Below are 19,428 nucleotides of genomic sequence, written 5' to 3'. Positions count from 1 at the left end.
ATTCACGAATCGCACTATTTTTTGCTCTAAATCGCATCTTTTTCTCAGCCAATGAGAATAGGATAATAAAACAAAATAACCAATCAGATTTCAAGGTTAGTTTAAAGTAAGCAATAAAATTTCAGGAAATGAAAGACAAAAAGCCATTGTGTGGCGAATTTTGCAACTATTATCGCTAAAACTTTGTTGTTGTTGCGGTTGTTTTTCAAAACATTTGACGAATTTAATTAATTACAGTTTCTGAATGACGATTATGAGCTCCTTCAGGCTGAAGACCTACTTTACAGGAAGTTTCCAACATTCAGTGTCCATTTTGACGAATATTCTGGCGATTTTTCTTCAGCATCTGCTCAAGATCCGTCCAACAAAACACAAACGAGAACCACACAACAAATTCAGGGCCATCTCAAGAAGGTAGATGTTTCCAGGTTTCCGGTAGTTTCAAACGAAGCAATACAAGAGCTCAACTCTGTCGCTGTGAATAAACATACGTTGTCAAAATACGCCCCACTCCACAAAACAGTGAATGAACGAACGTCTTCCGAAGCTGGTGCCCCGCCATCTTGAAAATATCTTGAAACAAACGACACCGCAAAGAACTTGACAAGGTCTTGAGTATTACGTTCTACGCCGAGATCACAAAAAGAAACGGAGTTACTTACGAGCTGGACCCCTTAAAATCATGCAGAGTGCCATTGAACCGTATTTAAAAGAGAAAAACTATCCACTGGGCATTGTGCACTCGCGGGAGTTTCATAACTCAAAAGTAATCCATCGCAGAATTACACTAGCTGCACCTTTGAATTCCTTCTCCAAAGACAACTAGAAGTCTCAGCCTCATTCACAGAAGAAAAGGAAGGTCTTCCATCATTGATTCAGGGGACGATAATTGAACTTTGATGCATGAAGTACACTGTTTTCGTTCTGACTTCAGAACTGCTTGTTTCTTTGTTATCCTCGTATGAGTTTTTGTCACATGACATAGTTTTGCATACTAAATACGCGCTCGTTCAATTTTGAAATCACGCGTATGATTTCAGACCAAATTGCACTCCACTCAGTTCAATTACCATAGTATATGACCTTGGTAGGTGCCTTAACGCATGATTTCCTCACCAGTAGAAAAATATTATCCATTGTCATTACCTGAAGTTCGGTTTGCGAATTTGACAAATTTGTTTTGTTTATTTGTTTTAATATAGATATTTAGGAAAACAAATATGGCTGTATTTACCAACTGAAAATTAGCGACTGAAAACACACATCTTTTCCATTTACGTTTTACAAAAATTTCTTCCAAAAGGTCTTCAGTCTACCCTATTGCCAAGATAACGTTAAGAAATCTTCCGTCTTTTTCCAAGAACCTAATTTTTGTAACTCGCTTGACAATGAAATCATCAACCCTAATTCCCTAGTCCCTTGCTCGTCAATTTAGTTTAAGTTATTTTTTTCTCACCCTTTGCCGTAATTTTCTTTAGTGTAGAAAACAAAGGATGTGAATAATTAAATAGACAGAATTGCACGACAAACTGAGGTGTGATCTAAATTTTTTCAACTTGACGTTCTTCAAAGGTTTGTTTTCTACTGGTCGATTATCCCTAGCCTTCTGGTTAATTAAGGGAAGCGTAAAGAAGCGAATCAAGACGGAATGCTAAGCAGTTATTACGCAAATAAATCTGACAGAAAAACAAACAACCACCTTGCAGCGCAGCTTACTACCTCTTTGTTTCGATATCTGTTGGACTGCTTTGAAGTTTTCTTTACAGCTATAAAATATTCAAGACAGGTCAAATGGATCCCTTTTCCAATAGAAATTATCGAAAATGTGTTAACAACCTGAAATGCAGAAAGAGGAACGAGTTTTGCAGTTTCCCCCGCTCTTGAATTTTTCTGCTGGGTACCATTTTAGCATAAGGGTTATCGGATTTTTCTCGTCCGCCTTCATCGTGAGTGTGATTGTCATGGTTCCTGTCAGTCCAGTGATGAGCAATGCTGACATGCCAGCTGAACGAATCTGCAAACCTGGGCCGCCATTGAAAGCAACGACTGGAAAGACGAACTGTCTTGTTATTGGTGATTCCATTAGTATTGGGTAGGTTTTACTGAGATTCTTATTCCGTGGAACCGTTAATTACACAATGAATGGGGATGTGCCATTATTGACTTATTCCGGTCGCCCACATGAACAAGATCTCCGTTGCGTGATGTTACTGTTAGTCCTGGGGATAAAAGACCTTAAAATATCTCGTATCTCTTATTATTGGTGATTCCGTGAGTATTGGGTAAGCTTTACTAAGCTTATTACCTGCTCTAAGACATGAGTACGCTTTGAATTGAAAGTGCCTTTTTTTTCATCTCGAAAATTTCTTTATTTTGCCCGAAAAGCCGAGTAGGTGGAAACATAGCCCATATCTTAGCGAGATTTTAAGGCGGCTTACTAAGGCTTATTGCAGTTTTGATGGACTATACCAACCCAACTTTTAACTCTTTCGAAAACTGTTCCAATATTTTTTTCCTTTCTTCATTTTGTTTGCTCAAGTCTTTTACCATTCTATGTGAAACTTGAACAATTAAGGAGGCTGGCAAAAGTTTCCAGCATTTCTCTAACAGCTACACTTTGAAGGATGAATAATACCATTGTTTAACAAGTGATGCTACACTAATGGCATCAGAAATGTCCAATGATTGGTTAACAAGTTGCGGTCATGCTTTTTATATAAACGGTTACCATAGCAACAATATGACCTGCTAAAAACGCCCTTAGCTTTAGCTTTAAGCTCTTTTAACTCAAAAACGAGCTCGGTGACGCCCATTTTTTATCGACTAGTGACAAGCACGATAAGATGCAACTTTTTGCAAAGTTTAAAACAACTCGTTGAGGTGGCTCTGAACCCACTCCACAGAAGTACAGAATCGTGCGAAGATCTCAGAGTACTCTCTTAGCGCCGCGTTGTTCCCTGACTACATAATTAAATCAAGTTTCGTGAATGGTAATAAATGCTGTTGTATTCTAGTTACACTCCGTGGGTCGCCAAAACGTTAGGTGGTGGCTATCAAGTCCAGCATGCTCCTTGGGATCACGAGGACGGTGGAGTCCTGGACTCTAAATACGGTCTGCGATGCCTACGCTTGTTTCTGCAGACCACCATGTTAGAACCAACAAGATATGATGTTATTATTTTCAATTTTGGTTTCCACGACGTGGAATGTAGCGGCAAGTGGTCAGAGGAATACACCACACCAGTTGATTATGCTAAAAATCTAAAAACTATAACATCAATACTGTTATCAACTGGGGCTAAAGTTGGGTACGTTCTCACAACGCCGGTGCCTTGGAATGCTACGCTGAATGATCGCGTCATACAGTACAACAACATAGCACGTGGCGTGATGGAGGAATATCCAACTGTAGCTACCGCTGACTTGTACACCTGGGTGATCAAGGTCTGCGGAGTTCCGCCTTATTTGAACTGCAGTATCGCTGACAAGCAGCCGAGCCCGCACTACACTTCATCAGGAAATAAGTACTTAAGTGCGAGGGTAAAGGATTTGATTTTGCATCTTGCTCAAGGAATTGACGAGGATCTTCGCTCTTGGGCGAGACAAGATTCACTGGTATGGAATTATTTAGTTATGCTATAGCCTTCTCGTTTCTAGTATTGAGCTCTTTGAAGTGAAACTAGCCACTGCCAACATCAATTTCCCTGAGAGCGGTATACAATACCATTTTCTGCCGTTCGGGCCTAGGTTTCTTTAAACGAAAGGATCAAACTAATATTTGGAGCACGAAACTTTCCATCCCTTCAAGTTATCATAATTGGTTATTTTTATATTTTGTCCAGTAGATAGCAAGCAAAAATCTAGTTCCCTGCAAGAACACGTCTGGCAATGTGGTGACAGTGTGCCCATATAACAGCACGTGCTGTAACGCCAGGTTCTCTCCTACGGGACTGGGATGTTGTCTCATACCGCAAGCCATCCCGTGTGGGGACGGGAAGCACTGCTGTCCCGCGGGTTACGAGTGTGATCCGGGCTGTTCAATTTGTCAGTGTTTCTGTCGAAAGTTGAAGCTGTAAACATCTTTGGAAAGAACCATGACCAGGTCAGCGTTTCTAAGATTTTGACAAAACAAGGATGGAGATTGTTTACCTGAATCTGTGAGAGTCTTTTCTCACATCTGCTAAGTACACCTTTCTGGTGGGCAATAAAGTTTCTCTAATCTAGAAAATTGATTGTTCAAAGCTTACATAGTACTGCCTGGTGGATAAAACTTTCCACGGTGAAAAAGATTGTATGACCTTTTAACCACTAAATAAAGGTTCACAAACCTTACATCGTCATCTTAGTAACGCATAAATGAAGTTTAACTCAACCACAAAACGGAACGATAAAACGGTTATCATTCGTTAATATTTTGCTTAAACGTGGTTACACTGTGATAATCTAGAACTTTGGGTTACGAGGACGTTTTGGATGTACAGGCTGCCGCTGGGTCCGCTGAAAATTCTCTCAGCATGGAACTTGAAAAACTTGACGTAATCATTTGCACGGAAGACATGTCCAGATGGAAGTTCGTATCTTTCAGTAGCGCCACCCGCTTGTTACACGTAAAAGCACTTAGTTAACAAAGTTGCATAAATGCAAAAATGCTTCTGGACTAGCGTGTGGCTCGCGATTGGTCGAAAGACTCACAAAAACAAAATGACGTCAATGCTACTCAATATGGACGGAACAAGATAGTTAAATGAAGTTTATACTGTATAAAAACCTTTGTCAATGGATAAATATTCCATTTTCGGCAAACGCCCAAGTAAGAGTTAACAACATACTTGCATTTTTGAGGTCAGTTTGGGAAACTTTTGTCCAAGAAAGGAAAAGGCTTCTTCTTAACATCAAGTGCATTTTTTGTACAATGTCGTTTTAAAAAGTACTTTTGTGAATTTAATTGGTGTGCGGTCCACTGATAAGGTGTTTGTGTTACACAATTCCGACCGCGCAAAGAACCTGACAACGATCACTTTCATCGTGAAGCCGTTTGCCATGTTAATATAGTGTCACATGTCCATCCTGGACTATTAGCTAGAGCCTTTCGGCGGATTCAACAGTAGCGTTGGTGTACCATACAGCACTGTGTTAAACCAGTGTCTCGAGAATGAAGCAGGCTCGGTCGCTTCTTCCTTTACACCAGTTTCCTCCTGGTCCGGGACTGTTTGCTCGTCACCAGTCACTTCTACCTCGATTTGATGTCCAGATTTTGAGCCTCGTTCTGAAGCGGCGTCAGTTTCCGGTTCATCATCAGGTGCTTTAGGAAACTGTACCAGACCTCTGATGGCTTGTCCTACTGTTTTGCTCGTTTCCAGCAGGCCTGAAAGTAAGGTCATCGACAGTGTTAGAGGTTAAATTAGGATAAAAACGAAACTATTTCCATACCTGCAAGTGTTTCCAGCAAACGTTTTGACTTGCATAGTCCGGAGAGCAAAATGAATTGCATCGAAAAAAAAAATCACTGAGACGACAGGGACAAGTTGGCGAACAATTTTCGTGCATTTTCTTGTTGCACAGTACGAATCGGAGACTGTTCGGGTGCGTCTACGAAGATTCATGAAAAAAAGGCAACCAATCATTCCCTCTTTTCTACTGTGATAAAATCAAATTCCTTTCTTCCTTTCGTATATGGCAGGTATGAAGCAAAGACAAGTCAGCTAAAAGTCAACAACACGTCCTGACCTCTTCTGAACTGGGTTTGAGTTCTGGATGGGCGTTGTCGCGTGTACGTTGAGTTTGTTGTTGGTTCTTGCCCTTACTCTTACCCCTCCCAGGTTCTCCGGTTTTCCCCTCTCCGCAAACCAACATTTCAATATTTCAATTAGATCAGAATATGGCAGGTATGAAGCAAAGACAAGTCAGCTAAAAGTAAAAACAAAAACGAACGAGGCTTTGGGGACCAAAGGTTTGTCATTCTGGCGACTGTTATTAACTGCCCACGTTAAACAAAGTTCATTTAATTGAGAAATTTTATTTTTTACACCCTGTGAAGAGCTAAGGACCTAAGGCAAGAAAAGGATTTTTAAAAGATTTTTCATCAAAAGTACAAAAGTTCTTTTTGCTGTTGTCGATAAGACGAGAAATCGGAGTCAGTTAGTTAAAAAGGAGTTCAGTACTCACCAGTGAGGCAGGTGTTGAGCTTGTGTTTGTTCTCAGACAACTGACAGTGCCACTGATTAGACACCACCCCTGCTACACCTACTAACGATAACAGCATGGCGGTCTCCAGAGGACGCTCAAGCCATAACTCACCAACACTGTTAGAAAATGTACGAATGGTAACTCTGTGGTTACCTTGTTTAAATATGTTCAATTATTTACCACTTCTTCATTGTTTATTTAATACCAAAGAGTCGTGTGTTAGAGTGACTAATTTTAGTGACAATCTTGGTGTTCGTTACATTTCTTCCTCGGCCAAAGTAAAGAGAAGTTGCTATTACTTGCTTTTAAACGTCAGCTTTCAAATTTTTGTTAGCAATTTCACTAGGAGTGTATTTGACTGTGATTACAGTATTTCGCTGAGAACATTCATACTGAAACAGCATAGCAATTTCAGTCAAAAATAGAAGTTTGAGCTCTTACGCTTTTGTGGCATCGTCTTTTCCCTGACGGAGGAAACTCTGGCTTGTCTGAACCAAGTCCAACAACAGAACTAAATGGCAGTCTGAAACATCAATAAAGCAAACGGGTCACCAAGCTAAACGACAATATCATTTAGCGTGAAGCTACCAGCAAAAGTATTCCTACTGGATGGGAGGCTACTCCGTTGTTAGTCACGCCCTAACATTCTGTCAGGTCCCTCTTACAATTTGCCGGTACCCATTTAAACTCTTAGTGGAGAGATGTACTGTGAAGGTTAAGAGTCTTGCCCAAGGACACAACACAACACAACGCAACGCAACGCAATGCAACACAACACAACACAAAACCCGGGCTTCTCAATCCAGAGTCCAACGCACTAGCTCTTAATAATGGCTCTTAACTGAAATTAAAAAAAAATAATAATAATAATAAAAAAAAAAGCCCGAACACTTCAACGAAGAATTGAGAGCAGGCTTTTACCGGTGGCTAGCGTGGGAATAGTCGTGTGCATCATATCACGCGAGCTCGGTTCTGACCGTTCATTGGATAAGAACAAATCATCTTTGTCCTGACTGGTTAAAACAACGATTGTAAAACCAGTTCATGCAAGTCAAATTTAAAGAAAATTGTCTTTTAAAAGCTTCAAAGTAAAATGATGCATGCAATCTAGACAAGCATATGGTGTACCTGTGACATTCATAGATGCTAGCATATTAGGTGGCAGGCACCCCAGGTATCTCTCAGTGCCATAAAAGATAAAACCACTGCTTTCAGATATGAGATGTTGAAATTCACCGACACTTTTAAAAAAAAAAAAAAAAAACAGGAAAAGGCGTTAGCATCCTAGAATTGACAATAGAGCTGGCAAAACGAATGACTGAATGGTTTTAAACTAACCTCGGAAGGTGATCGTTTCCCATAATTCCATTCCACTTGGCCGTAAAGTTCTTGTACTTAGCGATGACGTCATTCATTACCATATAAGGGTTGTCATCACCTGAAATAAGACAAAGGACAGGAACTTCATTTAAAATTAGATCAACAGATAGTGGATTTAAGGAAACATAAATGAATTGTAGTAAAACTAAGATCATCAGTTGACTCACCTTCCTCGCTACATTCAGCATAAGGGTCGACAATGTCTAAACGACGGTCAAGTGTTTTTTTTGTTTTTCATTGTGCTGTTACACGACACACAGGCTTCCTTAGTTACATTGCTATGACAAACTTTTAACTGCAAACGTTAAACCTTCATGCAAGTCATTGTCACAGTAAGTGGTTTTTGAATGTTAATAGTAATTTTGTTGCTTTTCTTTTGTGTAGCGTATGTCTAAACTCGCTAATTAAGGCTGCCGCACACTAGCCGATTTTTTGTCGTAGAACTGCAGATTTTTTGTCGGGGTCAAATCAAGTTAAACTTTGTCGGGCCATCAACTTGCCGCACACCAGCCGATTTTTTGTCGCGACTAATCGCGTTGAGGCTTAGGGCCGAGTCATCCAAAATCAAGATGGCGCCTATTCCACTGGTGTGACTCTCATGACATTTCCTAATTGGTTGAGGCGCGCGCGAGCCCCGACAAATTGTCTTGGTCCACCGCACACTAGCCGAAAAGGACCGACAAGACGTTTTGAGATCTAGGACTGTCAGATATCGCCCGACAAGACCCGATCTTGTCGCAGACTTTTCTGAATTCACCGCACACTAGCCGACAAGTGAAGGCTTTCTATCGGCCGACAAAAAAACGGCTAGTGTGCGGTCGCCTTTAGTTAACAAAAAATGAAAAATCGCGCAGTGCTCTGGTAAACAATCACGGAAACCGTGTCTTTTTTCAACCAGTCAGAAGCAAAGGAACTGTTTGACGAGCACGTGGTCTTGTTACGTATTCCGCATGACACTACTTCACGTGCAGTCCAATTTGAAAATTGCTTGGTCACCTAAGCATAACAAACAATTATTAGAGAACGTAACAACAAAAAGTGGACACACCTCGCCCCCTAGAGGGTCTATTTTGCAAAACTACAATTTCGAACAAGTTTATGTATATCCTACTGCTTTATTTGATAAAGCTTGTTTAGTCAATTCCATTGCCGTAAGGATCAGGTTGCCTTAATGTTCATCTTTTATTAACCGCTCCATGTATGCATTGGTTCTGACACGTCTCGTCGGTTTGTCGAGGTGGTATTGCTCATCTTGGAGAAGCTGATATGTGATACTGCTACTCGTGTCACATTCTTAACGTAAAAATAACTGACGACCAGTTCGTAACAAAGGATACATCTTATTCCGTTGAAGTCCACTACAGGACCTTCTTTGGGAACTCCACTTCCTATTTCTTTACCACCCTGAAGTGATGCATCAAAAAAACTAATAAATAAACAAATAGTCTATGCCCACAAACAAACAAATAAATTACCCATCAAGTAAACACACAAAAAGAGCTAAATAGTAAAACAAACCAGTAAACTAACATGCCCAGTGTCGGTTGTTGCTCTTTTTACTTTGTACTTAATTCTCACCTTTTTTTCACTCTTTTGTCCTGATTTTGCTGTGGATGGTTTATCTGATTTGGCTTTGTCTTGTTTCTTTCCTGCTTTTCCAGCAACCTTAATTGTACTTTCTTTAAAGATAAAGAGTCCATTAGTAAGCGAATCATAAGTGAACATTCGATGATGAGATTGCTTCGTTCAACAGTGAATTAACGCTCTTGTTTATGCCCTAACAAGATTAACAGCATAAAATCCATAAACCAGTCTTTCCCCTTACCCGATGATGGCTTTCACTACAAGGTGCTATAAACTAAATAGCCTGAAAGTTGATAATATTAAGGGGGGTTGAAGAAGTGTTTCCACTCATCATTGAACACTTGGCAGGTGCTTCATGGTTTGGCAAAAGAGACCAAACCTGAGCAATACCAAACAAGAAAAACTGAAACAAACAAAACAGTGGAAAGCAAAACAAAGCAAACATCATATAAAAACAAAACAAAAAAAACAGGCAGAGGACAACAAAGCAAAGGGAAACAAAACAAGGCACACATAAATCAGATAAAAAGAAAATCACAAGACAAGCAGGAGTCTCCTTTAAATGTAAATTGTTAGATAAATGAGTACAAGAATCTTGCAATATAGCATTTCTAAAAATTACATCCCCTTGATCACAAAAAGGGCTCGAGACTTGTATATACTCGTGTATATATCTCTTACCTGAACGCTCGACCGGGTGAACGCGGTGATAGTGGAACTGTAATGAGAAGTCACGTGATATGCTCGTGATCTGAGGAACAGCAAAGGTCTTGAGCGCCTCCAGCGGTAACTGAAGAAGCCATTCGTCACCCAACAGAACTACGGATTCTGACACTGCCTCTGGACTGAGAGTAGCAGACATGTTCGTTACAGTTCGTAGTACAACACAAACTGTTGAAACACGCCTTTATTATCAAATCAATTTTCTAACTTAATACAGCTTTCAGCAGATTTAGGCTTTGGTTTAGCACCGTATTACTACATTTTGACTTGACAATAGGACAGTTTCCTTGAGTCAGTTGCAAAAAGCTGCTGTAAACACTTTGGTCAGCGACAAACGCAAAGAACATAATGAACAAATCGCAACTCAAAGCAAATCAGAAACACTTAGCCGGTGCTATTAAAGCACAGAAAATAAAACATAAAAAATGAAATAAAAAGTTGTTATAAAAGAAACTGACGACCAATTTGTAAAGAGCTTTACTTACTTCAAGGCTGGGTGTAGTTTAGTCAAGATAGGATCCAAGTAAGCTTCAACCGCTGCTACAACATCCCTAAAGTGGGACTAAAGGGAGAAATAAAGGGCTTTCAGGCGAGGTTAAGACAGGCAAAGAAACAATTACCTTTACAAATTCTTTCAAAAGTACCCAAAGCGTTTTTGATTTTTATTGTCCAATCAGAAATAGTACCAGCATTCTGGAGGTGAACTTGTCGTCATCAGCAAACGTTATGTTGTGTTACCTGAAAACATCATTACCGATATCACGCGGGGCTCACTCAATCCAAGAAGACAGGATCAACTGACTTGTATAACACAAACAAACTTTCCGCATATAGTGGAGTCCCTTTAATACGGACACCAAAGGGACATGCAGAAGTGTCCGCATTATCCGGGTGTCCGCATTAAGCGGGCTAATTTAAGAGAAAATATATGAGCTTTTTAGATGTCGGGACAAAGAAAACTGTCCGTTATAAGTGGGTGTCTGAAGGGCGGGGTTCCACTGTAGTTTAAAAATCTAAATCTACTCTGAACTTTGGGCATAGCTGAACACAGATTTTCATATTTAAGAAGTGTAAAGTTCAGGGCTACCTCGAGTTGGGATTCTTTTTCAGCAAGACTGGAGTCAACAGTCAACAGCTCCTTCAATAGCAACAATAAAACGATATCAGTTAATTTCGGACATAATTTTTTGTACAAATACACAAGAAAAGGCAGGCTGGCAAAATTTGAAACCATACCAAATAACTAATAAGGAACTTTATTTAATTGTCTATGTGTTTAGCGTAAATCCATGAGTGCTAATTAACATTTTCTTTCCTTTTCATATCTTACTTATGCATAGTTTTATCTCCACAATTAATATGCATTTTTTATATTCTTATACATTTTTTAGATATTTTATGGCAGTTATATAATCTTAACCTTAGTATAGTTTAATATTCATTCCCAAATGTACATTTTTACTTTGTTATTTTGTTTTCTTGGCGCACCTGCAAACTAGCTGGTACGCCCTGAAGATTCTGCTTATCAAGTCCATTGGACGCACCGTTACCAGAGCTAAGTGTGCGACCAAGTTAAATAACCTGTCTATGTCTATGTCACTGTAAATAAACAAGCCTCATTGAGTAATATCGATGATTGTTATAAAGATCTAACCTGACTATCAGCCTGTAGACTATTGTCCTCTAGTTTAGCCAACATCTTCCGCCTTTGCTCCTGTTGGTGTCGCACATAGTTTCGTCTCATGAGCTCAGATGCAGTGTCAGATTTGAACAGACAAAACTCTTCAATGAGCTGTTCCAGTTCCTCTGCATTCACAGCTGCACGGGTTATTATGGGCTTTGAAGGAACTGAGAAAACAAATAAGAACTGCCAGTGTAAGAAAGAAAGATGGACAGACGCATATATGGAGAAAGTATTCATTAACACATTTGTAGCAAAATGAGATTGAATTAGTTTCAGCTAGCGCTGCTGTCGAGTTTTGGGTAAATTGAGATTAAGGGAGCTACTTCAAGGTTTGCGCATCTTGGAAAGTTTAGCCTAAATTTTTCAACGTTGTCGTTTGCAATGCGTGTCAATCTTTTCCATCCTTAACCATCCTTGTTCCTTTATGGTTTATTATTATCTCTTTGGAGTTTTGGTATCTTAGTAAATTACTATTTTCGAGTTTCATTCAATTTAAAGGTGATTTTGTTCGTGGCCAAAGTAACTCAAACTGCAGTGAGAATACTCCTATAAGATGGCCATGTGGGGATGTAGGTATACGGGGGTCCACGAACATGCAGCCAATGAAACAAGAGGAACGTACCTGGTACAGTTGACGACTGTTTGTTTACCTTTCCGCTTGGTATAGGAGAACGACCCTTGTCCAGCACAGCCCCGTAAAGAAATCGTCTGTAAAATCAACGAATTTAAATCAGCCTTTTGGCAGACTACCAAATAAAGTAAACTTTCGCAATAGTCAAGTGTAGCTTAGCTGGATGCTGGTTTTCGTTGCACTTAGATTCAGGAGAGAATTTGCCAAGAAACATACGAATCCACCCTAATCCTTGCAATAGTAATGCCATACTGGTAATAATTTAACTGACCTCTGTTTTAATTTAACTATGTGTTCTGTGTTGCATGCGTGTGTATGTGTGTGTACCGACCTAAATTTGCATTAATACATCTGTAGGCCTGGCTGGCTGGCTGCCTGCCTCCCTGCCCTTTTTAACTCTCTAGTTATTTCAGGTAGCCAGGCCCCTAACTGTATTAATATACAACCTTGTAAAATGTTTCTGTTAGTCCAAGGGGAAATAAAGCTTGTTGTTGCTGTTGACCTACAAACCTGGCCAAAAGTAGTTGGGACACTTGAGCTGTATCACGTATCCCCCTTCCCCCCTAATCAATGTTAGAAAATATCGCGTTTCCTCCAACAAAAAGGGAAAAAATCACCTGATTATCAACATTGAAAGTGGGGGGAGGGGAGAACTTGCTCCGTGTCCCAACTCTTTTGTCCGGGATTGTCTGAAAGAAGAATTTAAAGAATGTTACAACACTCGCTCTAACAAAGGCTGGAGAATAGGGGAGTTGTACCGTCTCGCGGGTACAGCTAACGAGCGCTACTAGAAAGAAAAGAGCGTACAATGGCAAGTTTTACCTGGGTAGGCACTAAGAAACGTAAAGTCATCTTTCTAAATGACCTTCTACGGTAGACGATTGGTGAGTCCGTGGCATGACCTTCTGTTGCCTCTCGAGGGGCAAACGGCCCACTTGCGTGCCCGTACAATCCAACTTTGCACAAGATGTTGTGTTTAAAAAGGATGTTTCTATTTCCTGGACTGAAAAATATGACCTTGTCTACGTCTTTAGAGGGCTGGTTGATTCGCGCGAAACAGAAATGATGCAAATTCGGTTGAAACAGTAGGTACCGAGCAAGTGGATATTTTCGCCTTGTCCTCGCCAGTTTCGCGGAGTTTATCTGTGGACAGCAATAAAGCGTTGCTGCTACCTAAACGCGGTTAAATTATGCATGTCTTTCTTTGTTTTCCCCTCTAATACTGGAATGCGTATAAAGCGAGGTGTGTTCTCGGCTTCAGAAGTGTCATCGGGTTAACCGCCGCGATTAACCCTTACGATTAACCATTTTGGTAAAACATTTTGGTTCCAAACTGCTACGTGTCATTCGAATTATACCTTTTTTCGCTTTACAGGAATTACGAAAAACCATTCAACATTGTCTGGGATTATGAACTAGCAATAGAGAGCTTTGCGAGAAGGTTTATATGGTTAACCGTTCAATTGAAATAGAAAGGTAGTTACGTAGTTAACTTTTTGTCTCCGGTAAACGGTTAACGATATTTCAAGCGTTAAACTCGACTATTTTACCACCAAATTGCTTCCATCCTGCATTTCAAATAATGTGAAGTGAGAAATTTTTGAACCTTCTGCCAATTGGGAAGGACAGGGAAGGTTAGGTTGCAAAACGCTGACTTTCAAATGGTTAACCGTTGTGGTTATTCGCGAGCGTTAATAAAACACATGGAACCGGGAAGTTGTCGCGTCGCGTGTAATGGTTATATATCTGATCACTGTACACGGATGAGCATTTCATTGGGTTTACGTCAATTTGTTTAACACTATTCCGTTAAACAACACAAAGATCTGCTACTTTGCGAATTGATAATCCTGGAAAATGTCTTAAATAATGGACACGAGTTCTAACCTTCCCTTAAATGCCATTTTGCTTGAAGCAAGTCGCAAATTTCGTTTTGCTACAGGCGGTTACAAGTTATATTTCACGAATATCTGCACCGAGCCTTAATCTAGATTAAAGTAGAAAAGTTCTGTCCAATTTCCAGAAACAAAGGGTACGTCATTGAGCTGAAATCGAATTCTAAAATATCGTGACGCCATGACAATCGCTGGCGTTACCTTCACTGGAAAATTCCTCGCATATCTCTTTCAGACAATCCCGGCCAAAAATAGTTGGGACACTTGAGCTGTATCACGTATGACCCTTCCCCCCTAATCAGTGTTAGAAAATATCGCGTTTCCTCCAACAAAAAGGGAAAAAATCACCTGATTATCAACATTGAAAGTGGGGGAAGGGGAGAACTTGCTTCGTGTCCCAACTCTTTTGTCCTGGATTGTAGGAAGCCACTGGAAGCAAGGCAATAGTGGATTAATTTAGTACTCCGCAACTGAGAAAATGTCATGAGAATAGTACGTGTGAAAGTAGGTCAATTATATTTTCCCATATTTTTCTCTGAACTATGGCACTGTTAACGTACCCATGCCTGTTAGAACCTCGAGGAAATTATTCACCAAGGACAAACTTTACATCTTACCTATCAGGAGAATGCTGAAGCACAACAAACTGAGTATTCGTCGCTGAAAACTCTCTTGTCAGTTCCAAATGATTCCTTGCTATCGTTAAACGTCTCCAAGCCTACAAAAGTTAGACAACACCAAAAACAGGGTAAGACATTTAAGACGTACTAGCGTAAAAGAGCTTGTGTACCAGTAGTTCAGTTCTGGCCCTCTCTCTATCACCCAACGCTAGGCACTCGCGAGAGGGCCAGAACTGGACTTGTGCACCAGTTTCATCCATGTCTAGAAACTGGATTTTACCTCGCAATCGGCAAGATGACTGGAATTTGATGCCAAAATGCTGGAAGAATTATCACTCAAGAACTCCATCTCAGTGAGAAGTTTTCTCTGGTGCAACAAGGCAGCTTGGCGAGAAACAGAAGGATCTTGATGGACTCGCCGTAACACGCCTTCCAGCACTTGAGATAGATGACAACTCTAGAGGAGAGAAAAGGTAAAAGGATTAGTTAATTAATATACGACAAGCCCAGAAGGGACAAGCACTAGTCATTTGAAGATCAAGGAATTAAAAATAAATGTTCGAAGATAACGTAGCAACCGAAACAGTTGCAAAGAAACCCGAAGAAAAGGTGAAAGAATCCTGTCGAGTTGATACAGCTTCTCAGTCCCTCAGTTTGAATGGGATATGTAAATTTGGTCGCAGGAAGACCGCTCTGTCACTGACCTGGCTGTTTACATGTAAAAACGACCTGGTGAATCCTGACGAGAATACGGCAATTCATTTTTCTTTTAATTTATCCACGTAACACGAAACGGCTCTCAAGAACACGTGATATCGAGTAAAGGAATTTTTCACTGCGGCTGAAGTATCCGGCCTCCACGATCCCAAAACCGCACGCAACCCATGATCCCAAAACCGCACGCAACCCATGATCCCAAAACCGCACCCTATATACAAGTTTAGATACCTGATAGAGCGCCAGATACTGCGAAGAAGTGAGTGGATCGTGTGCACCTATAGATTCCACCAGTTCGCGAGCCGCGTCACAAACGACATCCTGAACAAACACAAAGAACACTTTTTAGTGGAAGTAGTTATGACAGCTAGAAAATATAATCCCCTTAACCGACTGCGATATATTTTTCATTTAGCTCTGAGAATTTGATGGTATGCAGGGCTGTCATTAAGTTTTGAGTCACCTGTAGCCTTGCTCACCACACCCATAGCAAACTTGTTACTTTGTGGTTGAATTCTGTCAACAACAGGCAATTTGACCCGCAGCATCAAGGGAAAATCAAGCATACTCGGCCGTAACAAGTGTTACGGGTTACGGACCTTAATGACAGCCCTGGTATGTCAAGACCGTATACTCCTTGCTTATGGTATTCTTTATTCTCGTCACCCAGTTTCTTCGCAATGTAGTAATGCTATCATTTATTACAACACTATTAAGCATTATTTTCTGAGGGCGGTTTTATTTCCTTGTGCTCTCTTTTTGATATAAAAATAACTTTAAATAGCTAATATGGGCTAATTCGAAAACCTTACGGTTCTTTTAGCCTCTAGGCTCTTTTGTTATAATAATTACTCTCTTTCTTTCTTATTAATCAACTTCTAAAGTAAAATGCTTTTCCGAGACAATAAAGATTATTGTAGTTTATTGTTGTTATTATTGTTGTTGATGTAATGACATGGAAAGGCGACAGGTGATCAAGCTTGAGTTTACTGAATTTAACAGGTAAACTAACGAAGAATGACACAACTTAAGGAATTAAGGGTAAAAGAGGCTTCGCTCTCAAGTGAAATAAAAAGGTGCGAATTTCAAACAAAACGTCGTGTTTGTGATTACTGTTCGGAGGAAAGGACAGAGCTTTTAGATTAAATGAGGTCATACAACAGAACATACTGACCTTGAAACCCTGTTTCAGTCCTATCTGGACGCACTGTGTCAAACATTCCACTGCCTGGCTTAGATATCTCTTCGAAGTTGAAAATTCAGCCTGGAAAACAATGGACATGTTAACTCAGTCGAGAAAAAGGCCTATCATACCAAGGTGAGTTACTCAAGTACGTGGCTTAAATTAGGTAGCTTAAACGCTTTTAGTGTGAGCACGATTAGTTTCCATGTAAACTGCTGCGCTTTGTCGGCGGAAAAATAGAACACTTAATTCATAAAAAAGCGAAACATTACAATTGTACTAAAGCTTACATTTAACTGAAGCGCTTGATTAGCGAATTTAAGGAATTCCCTGGATGGGTTAGCGGGAATCTCGGCCTCAGGATCATCAGCAGTGCCCTGGTTTCCTGCACCAAGTTCTACAACGGGCGGGTTGGCAGGCGGGGCCCGTTTGCTCTCTTCCGGTTCTTCGTTCGATACCTGTTGATAGGAAAACAAAAAATTGAAATGAGGTAAGAAGTATGACAAGAAAACGCCCGACAAGGTTCATCTCTTCCTTTGAAACTAAGCCCCCGTCACAATTATTGATTACGTAATGATATATGTACAGAAAACATTTATCCCTTCCCCCGGACATAACCTGAATACCCTACCCTAGCCAAAAAAAAAAAAAACTCTATAAGGAATGTTATAACAAGAGAGATCTAGTTCATCTCACCTCTATTTCCTTCCACTGAGTATCTGAATCAGGTGCGGTATGCGCGGCAAGTACACCCAGACAGCGGCCAAGCACATAAAGGGTCTACATAGCAATAAAAAAGGTTTTCAACAGCCCTTTTCACGGTTACCTTTGCTCATTTGCATTACAATAAAATCTAGCATGTATGCGAGGCAATTTCGGGCTATTTTGTAGTTTTAGCCCGAAATTGCCTCGCATCCACGTTGGATTACATTGTAATGCAAATGAGAAAAATTAACCGTGAAAAGGGCTATTGAGAATCGTGAAACAGAACCCAAAGTAATCATTCTAGCCAATCACAACGGACACAGAAAATCCAATGAACCAATCAAAACTCGAATTACGTGTGGCTGATGCAAAACGCGGGAAAACGTGTGCAAGTGAGTCACGATTGGTTATGGTTTGACTTCTGACTGGGTGAAAAAGTGGCAGAATTTTTTTAGCCAATCGTATAGCGTAGTAATGCAAAACCAATTACTATTCGTCACTCAAGGAAACACCGCTCTAAAAGGCAATTAAAACCTGAGCAGAATACAGTGAGTTCAACCTATGCAGCCCATGACGAAAGTTTTTTCGAGAACGGGAAAGCAGAAACTGCACGACAAAACAACAACCGGTTCAGTGTAGTTTTGTTACGTTCCCTGGTATAAGGTGACCTGCTTTTCACAAGATAAAAAGATCTCGTGGACAGAATTTTCTTAGATTGTAAGCAGTCTCTCTTTTGCTCGAAAATCCGTGGGGAAGGACGCAAAACAAATGAATGTGCAAGCGTGACGGCAAGCGTGACTTACGACCGCTCACTTGTGTTGCGTTTCTCTCTGCGTTCTTCCCCACAGATTTTCGAGCAAAAGAAAGAATGGTCGCAGTCTAGAATTTTCTCGGTTCCTCAGACCACACGCTTCTCAACACAGCTACAAACGCCTCTAATTCGCATTGTATTAGCTTTCGTCAGATATCTTTAATTTACAGGGCATTAATGATGCGGAATTACTTTGACATCGCAATTCAAACACTGGTGGCTGAAACTGTGGTATCTTATAATTTATGCTATAAATGTCTCACCTTGGCTTTGAGGTATCCCACATTACCCGTCAGGCCATGCGCCATGGACAGTTGCATCATTGTGTCCTCGGCAAGAGTTCTTTTAGATAAACGAAAAAATACGTAAAGGAATGAGAATTGCACGAAACACTGGAGAAACCCAGACACGACAAGGGGTATATCTCAATGAAATCATTTATGAATTGTACATTATGAAGTGGGTCAGCGAAAATGTGATTGGCGCATTTGCATTGGCAGATTAAGCAGTTGCAAATAAGCCTGCTATGGGTCTGAAAGACTCAACAGCGAAAAGAGCAGAAAAAACAAACAAACAAACGAACAATAAAAGACACTTTAGTCTATGGACTGTACCTTGTAACTTCTCTCCATTTTCTCTGCTTCTCTGTTGGTGAAGGTTCCACACCAACATAATCATCTATCAACTGGGAAAAGAAATGCCGACTATCATTATCTTCCCTTGACGTGAGCGCTTTTCAGAAAATCTTGAAATATAACGCTGAATTAAATCTCGTAATACAATTGAGGATGAAGACTGAGCTGCTAATTCGAAAGTAACGGACCCCTTCGTTCGGAGTGCCACTGACAGTACCTTCTGGATGCTTCCCTTCTGAGTCTCTAATTCACGCTTTCCTCGATCTTCGTTAGAAAACTGTTTCAACATGTCCACCATCAGATCAGAAATGACAAGCTTGGCGTCTACTGCTTCCCGTTGAACAGGCAAACTCAAGTTACGGAGCTAAAGGAAAATAAGAAATCTCCTCAAGCTGGGCTTAGTATTCGTCTATAAGTACGACATGAAACTGAAGCTAAAAGAAAAAAATCAACTTAGAGTGGAAGAGTAAACGTGCAATTTTTATTTATGTTATCCAGAAAGACTTAAAACAAGAAACGTATCGTGAGGCCCGCAAATCTTAGCGCTTAGCTTCGGCCTTTAATTTGTAGAATAAAGTGGCTATGAGTTTTGCTACTCTCCTTGAATGTGATGCAACTACATCGCATTCTACATCGCAGCTCATGTCCCGGCAGTTTCCTCAACAATTCGCTGG

General features: G+C 40.4%; 2 protein-coding genes across 2 annotated transcripts in view; one reads left to right on the top strand and one right to left on the bottom strand.

The window, feature by feature from the left end:
• Positions 1-28: 28 nt before the first annotated feature.
• On the top strand, positions 29-4,332 carry LOC110056935 (uncharacterized). Its single transcript, XM_020763497.2, has 3 exons — positions 29-2,092; positions 3,015-3,615; positions 3,846-4,332. Exons 1-3 carry the CDS (start codon positions 1,842-1,844, stop codon positions 4,074-4,076), a joined length of 1,083 nt encoding a protein of 360 aa, XP_020619156.1. The 5' UTR covers positions 29-1,841; the 3' UTR covers positions 4,077-4,332.
• Positions 4,333-4,377: 45 nt separating this feature from the next.
• Positions 4,378-19,428, bottom strand: part of LOC110056933 (cilia- and flagella-associated protein 46-like) — a 40,703-nt gene continuing 25,652 nt past the window's right edge. The window contains exons 44-65 of the mRNA XM_020763493.2: positions 18,972-19,118; positions 18,734-18,804; positions 18,383-18,461; positions 17,300-17,383; positions 16,894-17,061; positions 16,595-16,684; positions 15,652-15,741; positions 14,984-15,160; positions 14,701-14,801; positions 12,180-12,265; positions 11,528-11,721; positions 10,961-11,011; positions 10,359-10,435; positions 9,832-9,995; positions 9,145-9,245; positions 8,904-8,970; positions 7,734-7,769; positions 7,525-7,624; positions 7,315-7,427; positions 6,628-6,709; positions 6,166-6,302; positions 4,378-5,365 (exon numbers count right to left, since the gene is read on the bottom strand). Of these exons, the coding sequence (XP_020619152.2) occupies positions 5,076-5,365; positions 6,166-6,302; positions 6,628-6,709; positions 7,315-7,427; positions 7,525-7,624; positions 7,734-7,769; positions 8,904-8,970; positions 9,145-9,245; positions 9,832-9,995; positions 10,359-10,435; positions 10,961-11,011; positions 11,528-11,721; positions 12,180-12,265; positions 14,701-14,801; positions 14,984-15,160; positions 15,652-15,741; positions 16,595-16,684; positions 16,894-17,061; positions 17,300-17,383; positions 18,383-18,461; positions 18,734-18,804; positions 18,972-19,118 (2,505 nt within the window). The 3' untranslated portion in view covers positions 4,378-5,075. The remainder of the gene's footprint in view (positions 5,366-6,165; positions 6,303-6,627; positions 6,710-7,314; positions 7,428-7,524; positions 7,625-7,733; positions 7,770-8,903; positions 8,971-9,144; positions 9,246-9,831; positions 9,996-10,358; positions 10,436-10,960; positions 11,012-11,527; positions 11,722-12,179; positions 12,266-14,700; positions 14,802-14,983; positions 15,161-15,651; positions 15,742-16,594; positions 16,685-16,893; positions 17,062-17,299; positions 17,384-18,382; positions 18,462-18,733; positions 18,805-18,971; positions 19,119-19,428) is intronic.

Source organism: Orbicella faveolata, unplaced genomic scaffold, assembly GCF_042242905.1.
Source record: "Orbicella faveolata isolate gen_17 unplaced genomic scaffold, um_ofav_v1 contig_1, whole genome shotgun sequence".
Classification (NCBI taxonomy): Eukaryota; Metazoa; Cnidaria; class Anthozoa; order Scleractinia; family Merulinidae; genus Orbicella; species Orbicella faveolata.
This window is presented reverse-complemented; position numbering and strand designations above follow the sequence as displayed.

What these genes read in the sequence shown, in the direction of transcription:
- LOC110056935 (XM_020763497.2), top strand. Translation starts at nt 1,842, where the DNA reads ATGCAGAAAGAGGAACGAGTTTTGCAGTTTCCCCCGCTCTTGAATTTT. An exon ending in GGTGATTCCATTAGTATTGG is followed by an intron (nt 2,093 to 3,014) that starts GTAGGTTTTACT and finishes GTTGTATTCTAG; the next exon opens with TTACACTCCGTGGGTCGCCA. An exon ending in GGGCGAGACAAGATTCACTG is followed by an intron (nt 3,616 to 3,845) that starts GTATGGAATTAT and finishes TTTGTCCAGTAG; the next exon opens with ATAGCAAGCAAAAATCTAGT.